Here is a 15,196-nt window from a genome sequence, read left to right as displayed (position 1 = left end):
CGCTGTCTGGCAGAAACCTTGTATCTCCATATTCCAACTTTAGTTTTTCGTAAATAACGCCCTACATCGTTATACTAGTACACACACACACACACACACACACACACACAGCTTGTGACTATAGAATAACTACATTTACTCATCGTATCACAGATTCCAGCAAGCCAAATGACGCCATGATGACGTTATGATGAGGTCCTCCGGTGACGTTCAGGTCTAGGCCAGATCACAGCCCATATGGGGATGATCTTTATGTCATTTCTAGGACGTCTTCACCAGTTGAAATAATATAATATATAATATAATCTCTCTGATTCATGCAGGGACGTCTGTCTGTCTTTTGGGCAGAATTTATGTTGTTTGAAATCAGGTGATATTCTAGGCCAGATCTGACTAGTCTTGGTTTGACTTGATCTGGCCCCAATAGAGACGTCACAAATTCGTCCAGGTCCTGACCGTGCTTGCCTGGGATGGGTTCCGTTTTCCATGAAGAGTAACCGTTTCGTACAAGGTTTCTGACAGCCGGCGACGCTACTATCGTCGTGCCGCTACGAGGTGTGTGTGCGCGGCCTTTAGCGTGTCCTGCAGGTCCTTGTATTGGGCCAGAGTGCAGGCCTCTTCCAGCGGGGCCCAGCGAAAGTCCTGGTGCTCCTCGGACAGTGTCACCGCGGCGCCGGGGTCTCTCAGCTCCGCCAGCCAGTACAGGACGTCCTTGGGCTTCCCTCGGACCTCGTAGTGCAGCTCCTGTTGGAACTCCTCGATCACGCGCAGGTCCTCCTGGCCCAGGCCCGCCTCCTCCTTGGTCTCCCTCAGGGCGGTGGCGAGGTCGTCCTCCCCCGGGTCCACGTGGCCTGCAAGGGGGACAGGAGGTCACGCAGACATAGGTTGATAATAATCCATGAGTGGATATATTTAACTCTGAGAGTGTAAAAACAAGGGTCCATTTGGTTACATGTGTACACTCTTGAGTTACAAATGGATAAATAGAGCTAGACTGATATATCGGACATTAATTGAATGTTTTAATGACCTTGTTATCTCCAATTATGCAACCGATGTGTGCCGATTTATCCCTAATTTGAGCATTTGACACATTGTAAACATTTTTGGGTGTTTTTGTATGTATCAAAACCAGCTGAAACATTTGACTGTGTACTGGTATAAATTTGCGAAAAAGGAAGAAGACACGCAAAACCCAGACCTACTATGCTGGGTGCAGCATTCTGGATCAAAAGTTCAACATCTAATGCACAGTTGCTGTCAGGGAAAAACCTACGTATCTCTGTGTCTCACACTTTGTTTGTTTGTTTTTTAAATTAATGAATGATCTACTACTTCACTTCACCTTTTTAAATAATACAAATAAGGGAACTGTTTTGGACATACAAGGTTTCCACCCAACAGCAACTCCTGTTTGCAGAATTTATTGTCGGTAGCGCTTCAGGACACCAGGCTCTTACTCAACCAAACCCCCCCCAGGTCTGAAGAATAAATTGTGCAAACGCGAGTATGATGTACAGACCTCATTTATTTCCATTACCTGTATAAATGCGTCATGAATCATGATAATATCATTCATTATGATGTATTTGTACAGTTCATTATTGTAAATGTGTCAACCACAGCTACCCTTGGGCGGTGTCCAGTGGTTCTCTCCATACGATGTTTGTAAGAGCAGGTACTCAATGTTGTTGGACAGACGACGGAACACAATGAAGCCACACGCGCGGACGGCCATCTCCCTGAAAAGACAAAATAACACTCATTGAAATAATTGTGATTTAATTGTCTTTTCTTTCTCTTTACATTGAACATTTCTGTTTGCCTTTTAGGCTTTGTATTTGTAACATAACAAATAACTGAAATATACAAAGAAATTATTGACAATGACTGATACCAATAATAATCAAGCTAAATAAGGTACTATGGCCAAAACAAACCATAGCCTATATTTTATACTTTCTTTTTAAAGTTTCAAACAAGTAAGGTCACAGGTGAATAGACATTGAATGGCCTGGATTATAAGGCCATATGTCTATGGCTAATAGAATGGCATCCTGCACATTTTGCACCTTCGGTAGTTTTAGAGATTATAGTTTTTAAGCATACTGTAGTTTTTTTTAACATACTGTAGATTACTTGACACTAGTCTGTAGCTGTTGCGTGGGCTTTTAACGTACAATGAATTTCACAGCCCTTGTTTCAATACCACTTGTAATTGGTATTGCTGGCAATGAAGTTGAACCTTGACCTTGACTGTAAGGTATGCAGTACCCCCTGAACAGTGGGGTCGCAAAGGAGAATTCCATACTAGAAGGCTTTCTTACCTTTATTTGTAGTTGTACGTCCCCACCAAAGAGGTCCAGGTGTTATTTTGTGCAAAAGCGCATTATTGGCTATTTCCCCTACCATAAGCCCTCAATGAATTGCATTGAATTGAATGGGGCTATGGGGTGTTGTGCTAATTTGCTTATTTCCATCGCTCAACAAAAAAAAAGTATATATCCTCTCTTCATAATATAAATAGTATCCCAAGCGGCACACTTTACTACTTATTTCGATGGAAATAAGCGAATTAGCACAAAAACCCAACTCCCATTGAGGGCTTATGGTAGGGGAAATTGCACAAAATAACACCTGGACCTCTTTGGTGGGGACATAACAACTGCAAATAAAAGGTAAGAAATCCTTCTAGTATGGAATTCTCCTTTAATACTAATAATAATACTGTAACACTATAATGAAAATGTTGATGTCAAACAGGGGTTGACACTGAGGTCTCAGAGAATATGGGCATATTTTACTTGCCCAAAAGGTCATTCCCACTTGCCCAAAAAGTAAATCATTAAATTATTATTATAAAAAAAGTGAAAATAGCACATTATAGGTTAACAGTGCTCTTAGTCTTATTCTGGCCACATTCAGGTATTTAGACAGATAACTTGTGTTGTGTTTATAGAAGGTTCGGTTGCGTCGACTTTCAAACAAGCACTTGCCCGCAATGCCCGGGCGGGCAACCTGAAAGCAAACTTTTTACCAGCCAGGGGCAGGTGGGCAACCTTTAGTGTCAATGCCTGAATGATAGGCATTACCTTTTTCAAATAACTATATATTGAATAATGTATCAACAGTTCGTAAAATAGTACAGTTTTACAATAATGCTAAATGATGACAATTTCTTTTTCTCAGTGTGGTCCTGTGTATTCAATTAATCGAGACATAAATAGCCTAATCAAATTGTAACCGGAAATGGGCACCTGAGAACACTGCACCATTTCTTCTTCTTTTACATATACATATACATATATAGGGTGCCATATTTAAATTAAAGGACAAATATTGCTATATTATATTGCTTCAAATGTATTGGCTACAACTACATGGATATTAAGTATATTTTACATTATTTCTGTAACATTTCCAAAGCATCCTAAACTTTATTTATTTACATTTTAGAGAAAGTAGCTCACACAATTTAGTTTCACACTCTTCCTGTAGAACTAAATAACCTGTGTATGATCACATTCAGTCATTTTCTAAATGTTATAGTCATGACATGTTATGGTCTCAAAGTGATTCGCACATAATTCATTAGTTACAGATCAAATGTCAGCTAAACGTTATTTTTGCTCAAGTCAACTCAGTGCAGGTAATAGTGTAGCTCTGGTCCATTATACTCCATAGCCCAGAACCAAGCATTAGGGCTATGGATCAGAACTAGTACTAGTGACAACTGAACTGAACTAATTGTAGCGGCACCGTGGCTCGTTTTGTATCTCATCTCGAATTCTAAAGTGAATGCAAGCCCATTCAGCGAAAAACTGCAACAAGACTTACTAAATATGATTTACTCCTTTTGATAAAAGAATATCACATTCTCCAACTGCCACAGTCTGCCAGGTTCTTCGGGTTCTTGTTGTGAAATGATTGAATCAGGGAAATCCCAGCGTGAAATGAGTCCGACGTCCCTCGCGGACATTAATTGTAGTTCCGCACACGTCACGAACAACTTTGGTTCCGCATGCTGAAACGGAGTAGCACAGACTGGTTCTAGAGCAGTGGTTCTTTGATTGATTGATTGATTGATTGATTGATTGATTGAAATATTTATTAACAGTTTGTAGAATTACAGTACATTTTAAGCACAAACTCAATACAGAGACTGTTAACTGTGAGTGGACGACCCAATTAAGCATTACACTTGTTTACAACAGGGTCCACATTGTTCAATTCATCAAAACATTTAGAGACATACAAATAGACACTTCTATGTAGTTAAAGAACAGAACAGGAATTCATCATGTAGGAAGCAAAAGGGGAAACCCGGGAAAGGATACATATACAGTGAGGGGAACCTTCTCAACCTGTGATTCGGTTCCACACATGATTTTGGAGTTGATTGATTGATTGATTGATTGATTGATTGTACTATTTGAAGTATTTATTAACAGTATGCAGAATACGTACATTTCAAGCAGCACAACTCAATTATACAAAAAAACTGTTAACTGTGGACAACAACATAAAGCATTACACTTGTTTACAATAGGGTCCACCCTTTTCAATTCATCAGAACATTTAGAGACGTACAGAGTTTGTGCTTGAAATGTAGGCCTACTGTGATTCTGAGGAGGTAAAAAGGGAAAATAAAAATATACAGTGAGGGGGAAAGGGGGGGGGGGTTTCAGCCTTTTTATGGGGGTCATTTTCGAATAGCACCCTTTGAGAGCGGTTTTGAAGGAGTCAAGGGATTTTTGGGGGATAGGAGCGAAATTAATTTATAGTCCATTCTTGTTTGTGCTGAATCTGGGTTGCACATGGTTTGTTGAACTGATTGATCTGGTGTTGTGAGTGTGGACTTCGTTGACATTAAGGAAGTATTTAGACAGGCACATGGGTATCTTGGTGGTGTATAGCAAATCCTTTGGACCAGACCTATTGCAAGATGTTGTCACCGTTAAGCCATTCCAGCCTGTCAAAATGGGCAGGGCAGGGGTAGGTTCGGGGAGTGAGGCCAAGTAGTGGCCAGACCAGTTTGTTTTGGGAAGTCTGGAGCCTGGAACCTCCCACTGCCTGCAGTACCTGCGGAGGCCAGTCCTCTAACCATGCATCTTGGAGGCTGACGTACGCAGGGCCTTCCAGCGGGTGAATACCTGCAAGGCCGTTGGGCCGACGGCATCCCAGGCCGGGTGCTGAAGGTATGTGCAACTGCAGCCCAACTAGCAGGAGTGTTTACAAACATCTTCTCCCTCTCCCAAGCTGTGGTCCTGTCTGGTTTCTTTCAAGTCATCCATTGTGGTACCGGTCCACAAACACTCTAAGGTGGCGTGTCTGAACGACTGGAGACTGGTGGCCCTTACTCCGATTGTGAGCAAATGTTTTGAAAGACTGCTGAGAGATTATATCTGCTCTGTGCTGCCGGCCACACTGGACCCATGGCAATTTGCATATCGTCAGAACCGACCCACCGATGATGCAGTTGCCCTGGCTCTACACTCTGCTCTCACCCATCTGGACAAGGGGGGAAGAACAGATGGGTCTGGATGCTTTTTGTGGATTATAGCTCTGCTGTCATTCCCACCAGGCTATAGACACAAAGCTCAGGGATCTAGCACTGCACCTGGCCATGTGCAGCTGGATACTGAACTTTCTATCAGATCGCCGTAAGGTGGTGAGAATGGGAAACATCACATCGGACCCCCTGACCCTCAACACGGGAGCACCCCAGGGCTGTGTGCTGAGCCCTCTCCTCTATTTCCTGTACACACATGACTGTATGGCCACACACAGCTCTAACGTCATCATTAAGCATGCAGATGATACTACAGTGATGGGCCTCATCAAAAACGACAACATTCGTACATACATTGTATGACCTTTTATTTATTATGCACTTTATGCTCCTCTCTTTTCTCTATCCTTTAACTGCAATGAGTTTTTCACCCACCTTACTTGTGATGTGACAATAAAGATTGATTCTGATTCTTGTGGAACGCCACAGCTCACTGAGACGGGACGGGTGGTACGGGTCACTGTTCCGTTCACCTCCACCATCTGTTCTCTCCCCTCCAGGTAGGATTGCATCCAGCTCACTGATGTGCTATCACGTTGTCCCCAGATGACAGTGTATTGACAATTTAAGGACTTTTAATTTGAATACTTAAAACTACCTTAAAAAAATACCAAATATAATCAACAAACAATAGGCCTACTATAAAAACTGGTCAAACATTGGCCAAATTGCCAATAGCTTCGTTTCAAGGCGTTGTTAGTTGTGAGCTTATAGAGCAAAGATCAGCTATTTTTAACACAAACCTTGTATGGGTCTCCCTGGCACAGAACACTAAGCCTACATGGGTCGCAAATTAAGCTATGACACAATTTATATCAGTCAGTGGTGCTCAACCTGTGAGTGGGGTCTGTGTTGAGCCCCAGATGACAGTTGCCAATTTAAGAGATGTATAAAAAATAAAAACAATTAAATGAAAAAAGACTGCATCAAAAGTAACCTTGAGCCGAATGCGAACGATAAAAAAAAAGCCCGGGTACCAAGGCTAAAAGTAACCAACAAACTATACTATTAAAAACATCCACAAGCTCACAACGCCTGGTTGTGTTGCGAGCATAGACTGTAAAAGGTTGTGAGGCTGCGTTGTGAGCTTGTAGGCTATTTGAGTATTTTCACAACATTTATCCGTGTAACCGAGTTAAACTAATTAATGCCTTACAATCCAAGTGCTTGTCAGGGTGGAGGTCAGGGTGGAGGTGGAGGGTCCTGCAGTTCGTATACTTATTTTGGGGGGTTGAGAACCCTAGCTGAAAACTGAAAATACTAAGATAAAATACATTTCCAATGCTTCCAAAAGCATAATGAATAAACAATGGCAGAATAATTGTACGTTGATCTTATAGTTTCCATTTACCCACTGAATTACATGAATCTACTGTATAGATGGCTTTGACAGAGCTGAAAAACTGTACAAAATACTTTATTTTTCTCATGAAATGTTTCTAATAAAATAAAATAAAACACAATAAAGCACGTACAGTACTGTCGACCATTCTAGGTTGATCTAGCAGTTTCCAATTGCTCACACTGCCACACAGCTGGCAGATGACCCTGGGGCTACTCTGGGACACCCGGACCCAGTGATAAGAAATGTCACCATAGATACGGCTAACTGAAGAGGTGCTGAGGGGTCCTGAGGGTTCAGATAATGACGCTGAGCCTCCTAGCAGCTCTCCTGCACTGCCACACGTGTAGCTGTTCAGCTGGAGGGAAGACACACTGTTGCTGAATACCAAGGTAAAGCAAGAGATACATGAGAATACTGTAGGTTTTCATTTATTTTCTAGCCTATCTATTCAACCGTTTTCAGGCCAACGAGGACCACTTAACTGAGAGAGAGAGAGAGAGAGAGAGAGAGAGAGAGAGAGAGAGAGAGAGAGAGAGAGAGAGAGAGAGAGAGAGAGAGAGATGAAGCAGGGACCCCCGCTACATATTGTATAAAATTGTGTTGCAGATCAAACTTGTTCATGAGATTTCATAGATAGCTTCATAGGCTTGTTTGACAGCACTATCGTCCATGATTTGTAAATTAATGTACCTTGTTTATTTCTTTACACGTTTATCTTTTCTATATACAGTATGAATGTGCTGACATCATGCAGTATTTTTCGGTTATCTAACCACTAAAACCCTCAATACTTTGCCATCTTGACCTTTGGCTCTGTACTTAGTCTGCTCCTACACAACAAACCGCTTCAAACCTCTCCGAAATACAAGCTGGTATATCAGCTATATTTATCTACAGTACAAGATGTACAAGCTCATGGCGCATTGTGCTACGACACAAGCTTGTATATCTGCTACTTCCGGCTAAACAAAAGTTTCATAACTATTTTTATTTATTTTTATGTTCTGTTTATTCATTTTAGTAACAAATACAAAAAACTAAAACACACACAACAACAAAACACAAACTCCAAATCAAGACAACCAAAGAACATTCAAAACACAACAAAATTATAAAAACAATATATAAAATATATATATATATAAAATAAAATAAACTCCAATATAGTCAATATACAAAGCAGATCATGGTCACAAACATCATCCAGACAAGACAGGTTGGCCAGTCAGGTGACAGTTATTCAGGTTCAATCGGGGGCACAAGTGTAAGGTGGTTAACATGAGACAGAAAAGGCTGCCATGCTTTACTGAATTTGGAGATTGAGCCACGTAATGTATATTTCATTTTTTCCAATTTTTTTAAATACAGTATGTCAGATATCCAACGGGAATGTGAAGGGGGGTATGTTTTTTTCCAATGCATAAGAATAAGACGTCTTGCCAGAAGCGTCACAATGGTCAGATTGGTATTTAGGCAGGGGGATAGTTTCAGGAAGGACGCCAAATAGGGAAATAATAGGGGATGGCTCTATGGGAAACTGTAACACATCTGAAATAGTATCAAATATAGCTGACCAAAAAGACTGTAAGGCTGGACAGGTCCAAAACATATGAAGAAGATTAGCTGGAGCCTGGTGGCATCTATCGCACGTTGGATCGACACTATCATAAATCCTGGCTAACAGAACCTTGGTCCAGTACACCCGGTGGAGAAATTTACATTGCAACACCCCATGTTTAGCACATATTGATGAAGAATGAACACGACCCATAATGGCCTCCCAGGTTTCATCAGAGATTTCTTCTTCCAGGTAAAAGTTTCATAACTCTGAGGACCCCCTAGGTGTCCCGGACCCCGGTCCCTCTCTACAGCATAGAGAGCTGCAGAGAGGCGAGTGAGGTTGGGATCAAGGTTCTAAAGTCTAAAGGCCTACATACTTTTTTGTTGTTATGTTATGTTTATGTTCCCAAACATAATATGTTTGGGAACTTTAATTGTCTGATAAATACTTTCTGAACTTACTGAACCAGAAGCATGTTGCTGTGGTTTAGTCATAGGTCAGTGGCTTTAGCCAGAGGGCTGCTTGGTTGCCAGTAGAGATGTGCTCCTTTGCTGCTAGTGCTGCTGCTTACTCAACTATACTGTACTGTAGCACTGCTGGGCTCTGTGTGCTGCTCATTAGTCTGATCTGGAATACATGCATTACATTTGAGGTCCAGTCTCCCCCACTATGTGTATACAGTGGTATACACTGTCACATATACCGTAACATGTCACGTGGACCGTAACAAAGTAGGCTATATTATTTACTTGAGCAGCTACTGTACTTTTAATTTCTCACTCCAGTAGCTCTCAAAAAGTACATTATGAATTAACCACTTCAGCCGCTATTTCAATAATACATTAATTTACAAGTTCACAACGTGTTGAGCTTATAGATTTTCTATTTTCTCTATAATTGATAATTGTTAAACATTTCTGGAAAACCTTTGCTTTATTTTTAAAAGCATGTATTTTTTCATCATTTTTCTTTTTTTACTATCAAATTTAGATTCAGAAATGCAATGGTTTTAAAGTACAAATTTGACTGAGCAACTTTCGCTTGTAGTGGAGTAATATTTGACCTGGAGTATCAGGAGTATATACTTTAGTAAGTACTGAGGTTGAGTACTTGTTCACCACTGACTACCCACTGACACATGTATGCCTTGTGCGCATGCTGCATCGAAGTTTCTTCCACGCTGCTTGGTGTCACTCTGTATTTAATTTGTATGATGAGGAGGGTGATCAAACAAACATGCATTCAAATATTTCATATAATAATAATAATATAATAATAATAAGTCTGTCTGATGACAGATACAGTTCACCTTTTGAACATTGCTGTCAGGTGGAACCCCTGTATGTCCAAAACTGTTATAGCACATTTAAAAACAACAGAAGTTGACCCAAAGTGCTTTCCATTTAAAAATGACATCATAAAGACCTCATAAAATACAACATAGTAAAAAGAAACATAAAAGCAATACTTCATGTATCTCTTTCAATGTATACCAACCTTTATTACCAAATCATTTAAAAAAAATTGGATACTATTATTTCAGGGTTTATTTGGAACAAAAAGATGGCGAGGCTGCGCAAGACCATCTTAGAGAAACCAAAACAACTTGGTGGCACTACCTAATCTTTTGTTCTACTACTGGGCTGCTAATTTTCAAGTTGTATTGGCTGCATTACTACTACAACCATCCCCTCATTCCCCTGCATGGTGTCTCATGGAATCCACTTCCTGTGCCCCGGCTTCTCTGACTGCCTTAGTATGTGCTCCCTCAATTGCGCCAATATCTAAATTCTCTTCTAATGTTTTAGTTAAGTCGACTCTTAAGATCTGGACTCAGTTTAGACGCCATTTTGATATTCAACTATTCCCATTACTAACCCCTCTGTGTGTGAACCCATTATTTCCTTCTTCCTTACAAGATTGGGCATTTCAAATTTGGTATGATCATGGCATTAAGTCAGTCAAAGATTTGTTTGATGGCGGCACGTTCGTTTCGTTTGACCAGATTGTTCAAAAGTATAAGCTACCCAGAACCCACTTTTTCTGTTACTTGCAAGTCCGTGATTTTGTTCGCCAAAAATGTACTAGCTTCCCGACTATTCCACCTAATTCACCTATAGACATAATTATAGCGTCAGCTCCTCTTAGTCTTAAGGGAAAGATATTGTCACTCTATACCTCATTATTTGACCTTAATTTACCCTCAACCACTGCCTATAAGAATCTTTGGGCCCAGGACCTGGAGGAAGACATTTCTGATGAAACCTGGGAGGCCATTATGGGTCGTGTTAATTCTTCATCAATATGTGCTAAACATGGGGTACAGTCTTTTTGGTCAGCTATATTTGATACTATTTCAGATGTGTTACAGTTTCCCATATAGAGCCATCCCCTATTATTTCCCTATTTGGCGTCCTTCCTGATACTATCCCCCTGCCTAAATATCAATCTGACCATGTCGCTTTTGTGACGCTTCTGGCAAGACGTCTTATTCTCATGCATTGGAAAAAAACATACCCCCCTTCACATTCCCGTTGGATATCTGACATACTGTATTTTTTAAAATTGGAAAAAAGTAAATATACATTGCGTGGCTCAATCTCCAAATTCAGTAAAGCACGGCAGCCTTTTCTGTCTCATGTTGACCGCCTTACACTTGTGCCCCCGATTGAACCTGAATAACTGTCGCCTGACTAGCCAACCTGTCTTGTCTGGATGATGTTTGTGACCGTGATCTGCTTTGTATATTGACTAAATTGGAGTGCCTTTTCTATCTCATGTTGACCGCCTTACACTTGTGCCCCTGATTGAACCTGAATAACTGTCGCCTGACTGGCCAACCTGTCTTGTCTGGATGATGTTTGTGACCATGATCTGCTATGTATATTGACTATATTGGAGTTTATTAAATTTTTTATATATATATTTTATATATTGTTTTATTTGTTTTGAATGTTCTTTGGTTGTCTTGATTTGGAGTTTGTGTTTTAGTTTTTTGTATTTGTCACTCTGTTTTTATTTCTCAATTTACTTCTATATTTGTAAAAAAACAAAGAATTAATAAACAGAACATTAAAAAAAACACCAAAGGGAACACAATATAATTTACACAGAGGTTAAAAACATTCAATGACTAGGGAAGTTTGTCAGTATTGTCAATAAAGAACGTCTTTCTTGTACCCGTGGTGTGCGGGCTCCATCCAATACAAGTAATGACTATAAAGGCCATAAGTTTAAATAGTCCTCAGACTGAGCTGAAAGCTCAGAGTTTGGCAAGTTTGGGGGCAATAACTGAAAAGGCCCGGTCACCTTTGGTTATTAGGCTCATTGAGGGGACATCAAGGAGCATTTGGGAGGTTGACCTGCAGAAACCAAGTCTGAAATATACTGAGGCGCAAGGCTGTTTCAGGCTATAAAAACAAGTAACTAGGCAAATTATTGCTAACTGCGTTGTTGTTGTTTCCTGCAGGGTGTTGTGTTGCTGCAGTCCATGGATAAGAAGGAGCCCACAGGAGAGCCTCAGTTTGTGGGGACAAAAGAAGAATTGATCGCGGCCCAGCGCTCATGCAGGACAATAGAAGGGAGAGATATACTGATCATCTACAACCAAGAAGTCTTCTATGCGTTGGACGCCTACTGTCATCGTGAGTATATAGGACACTTTTAGTTAAATGGGCTCGTCTCATGTGAACAGTGTATAAAAAAGCCAGGTGCTGCAGACGAAAAGACACACTGGATTAAGCTCCAACGATCATTTTTATCACCACCGAAAAGGTGGTAATAAAAAATACAGTTGGAGCTGGACTCTGTCTCTGTCTAATCTCATTTGACCACAGTTCCTCCTGTGGTACAGGACAAACAGCTGTTGTGTTGTGCATGTAGTAGTAGTACACACACACACACACACACACACACACACACACACACACACACACACACACACACACACACACACACACACACACACACACACACACACACACACACACACACACACACACACACACACACACACACACACACGCACACAATTAGGGCGGACCATAAGCGATGCCAGAGCCTGTAAAGTAAAATGCCACATGAAGCAGCGTTGTTCTTTTTAGCAGAGGATTGATTCACCTTGTTATCTATGTAACATTTCCCCATAACACCATCAAAGTACAGAGAGCCATGATGAACCACAGTATACTTTACTCTCCAATACCTTCCAACAGATAATGGGGCTCCACTGCTGACCGGAGACATTGAGGTGAGCCATACATTTCATGTGAAATGATGGAGCTTGTTTTTTATGGGAGCCTTAAGAAAACAAGCACAATATTTATTATTTCTTAACTTACTGCACCTGGGACACTGTCCAAGACCAGTTCCTTTTTTTTGCTGCCAAAGCAATTCCAGGAAAATAAAATAAAAATCATTTCTTTGATATGCCTAAAACCGAATCACATTCATAATTCTTTGTAGCTGCTCGCTTGGCGTACCGCAGGATGCTTTCAATCAATACGTTGGCATTTGAATGGCGTCTATTCCATTCTATGCCAAGTCAAGTTAACACTTAACCCATTTTGACCTCTGATTCTAAAAATGTCTTCTACATCCTGACAGTTTTCTGAAGAACCTATGTTTCTATGTCAGTCGTTCTTCGATTTTTCAAAAATAGCAGACCTACAAGCTCGTAGCGCGCCACTGCTATGAGCTTGTAGATCTGCTATTTTTCAATAGCTAAAGCATAACATAATGCTAACACCAAAAGGGGTTCCCGCCCCAAAATGGGTTAAAGGGGCACCTCACCCATTTTCAACCTTGTCTTCAAATATTGGTCCTCACTAATGTTCATTATGAGATACATTTTCCTACTCACTCTGCGTTTCATTATTGGTCTGCTATGGACGGTTCAGAAATCCGCCCAACATCGATGGGGATTTCAGTGATGAATACATAAATATATAGGTTTTCAATGTATTGGGTCCCAGGACCCAGGGGTGGTCTTTTAGATGGGTCTCAGCCAGGGTCAGGACATTTTATGAGCCCTACTTCAACGACATCAGAGTACAGTACTGAGTACAGTATTGCATCCCAGGACACTGAAATGGAAAGCAATTATTCTTGCATTAATTCAAATAAAAGAAAACTGTGATGTCACTACATGTCCACGCTGAGACACAGAGTGAGTAGATAGAAATGGTGCCATCTTATAATGAGCATTAGTGTGGACCAATACAGTATATGAAAACAAGTTGAAATGGTCCTTTAATCCAGTGGTTCCCAAACGTTTTAGCTCAAGACCCAAAAGATAAATTAACTTTGATTTCTTCATTAAATTACTGAAATAATGATTTTCTTTTAATTCATGAACAATGTTGCAAATGTATACATGAACAATGTTGCAAATGTATACATAAGTAAAATAAAGGGACCCATAAAAACGTGTCTGCGATCCACAAATGGGTCCCCGGCCGACCCAGTGTTTGGGAACAACAAGTGCATTTAATCCCTTTCCTCAAGACGTTATTATTCACCTGCTTTCTTCCCATTCACGCACACAGGAATTAGGTGGCAAGTTATGCCTGATCTGCCCCAGGCACAAGTACAAGATGGCCCTGGCCGACGGGGAGGGCGTGTTCAAGGCCACCAAGCCTAATGAGCAGCCGCCTGTTGCCAGGTGGTACTCTAAGGGCATCAAGCAGCGCACCCACGCCGTCACAGAGACCGAGGGGAACATCTACGTCGCTCTGTCACTGTCAAAAATCTGTATCGATTCAGACTCATTCCAGGGAGAGGGTGGCAAAGAGGCAAGGGAAATGAAGAATGCCGAAGCACGAAGAGACGGCCTGCCTGTTTGAGGCCTTGTTTATACTTTGTTGTACACCAGTGGTGGTCAGCAACGACTGCATACATTTACTTGAGTGCTGTACTTAAGTACAGTTTCAGAGTATCTGTACTACATTTAGTTCCATAGTCTTAGCCTTTTCTTAGAATTTGAATTTTCCAATAAAGCAGATTTTCTTTTGTTGACTGTCATTGTTTTGAAACTATGCCCTGTTTCTTTTCTTTTTGTCTTTGTTTATGATATATTTTTAAATATTCCTTAGTCTGTCTTATTTTTGGAAAAATTAATACACATATTAGCTATAAACAAGTCAAATTTCTAGTGAAATGAGGGGGGGTTGCTGACTGTCCAAAGTTTTATAAAGCAATACAATGATATTAAAGATTTTTACAAATTAAAGGGCACTTTAAGATCAATTGTTCTTTGGGAGTGACTGTTGTAGGATGAACTATCAATTAAGCTGACTGTATCTCTGTTATCTATATAGTGACAGAAGTGGTGGAAAATGGAAGCATTTACGGATGAATGGTGATGATGATGAATGGTTGTCTCTGCAGAGGGATTTGTCAGGCATTTATTAGCAACGGGGCTCTCTAATCTAGGGGTCTTCAACATTTGTCAGGCCAAGAACTCCTTGATGATAAAGGTGATGAAGAGACGAAGCAGGGACCCCTACTACATACAATGTATTGTGTTGCATATATAGGCCTCGGTCTCCATCTTCTGATTATTATTTTTTGCGTTTAATCCTTCCATTCTGTTTTACAGCTTGATGGCATGTGTATCATGGTCTTGCATAGAACTATTAAACATTAAGCTCAGAAAACATTATGGGCAGATTATGCAAATGTTGGAAATGTAATGTTGTGAGCCAGATATCATCACTGA

General features: G+C 40.6%; 2 protein-coding genes across 2 annotated transcripts; one reads left to right on the top strand and one right to left on the bottom strand.

Annotated features, from left to right (window-relative positions):
• Nucleotides 1–139: 139 nt before the first annotated feature.
• Nucleotides 140–3,964, bottom strand: nudt2 (nudix (nucleoside diphosphate linked moiety X)-type motif 2). Its single transcript, XM_080781031.1, has 3 exons — nucleotides 3,838–3,964; nucleotides 1,630–1,742; nucleotides 140–851 (listed from the first exon to the last, which is right to left on the bottom strand). Exons 2-3 carry the CDS (start codon nucleotides 1,736–1,738, stop codon nucleotides 535–537), a joined length of 426 nt encoding a protein of 141 aa, XP_080637157.1. The 5' UTR covers nucleotides 1,739–1,742; nucleotides 3,838–3,964; the 3' UTR covers nucleotides 140–534.
• A 3,267-nt stretch (nucleotides 3,965–7,231) lies between these two features.
• Nucleotides 7,232–14,499, top strand: rfesd (Rieske (Fe-S) domain containing). Its single transcript, XM_080781137.1, has 4 exons — nucleotides 7,232–7,306; nucleotides 11,948–12,122; nucleotides 12,693–12,727; nucleotides 14,025–14,499. The coding sequence occupies exons 2-4, from the start codon at nucleotides 11,969–11,971 to the stop codon at nucleotides 14,319–14,321; spliced, it is 486 nt and encodes a 161-aa protein (XP_080637263.1). The 5' UTR covers nucleotides 7,232–7,306; nucleotides 11,948–11,968; the 3' UTR covers nucleotides 14,322–14,499.
• Nucleotides 14,500–15,196: the final 697 nt, after the last annotated feature.

Source organism: Protomyctophum bolini (assembly GCF_963924005.1).
Source record: "Protomyctophum bolini genome assembly, chromosome: 2".
Taxonomy (NCBI): Eukaryota; Metazoa; Chordata; class Actinopteri; order Myctophiformes; family Myctophidae; genus Protomyctophum; species Protomyctophum bolini.
Note: the sequence above shows the minus strand (reverse complement) of the source record. Positions and strands in the feature narration are given on the sequence as shown.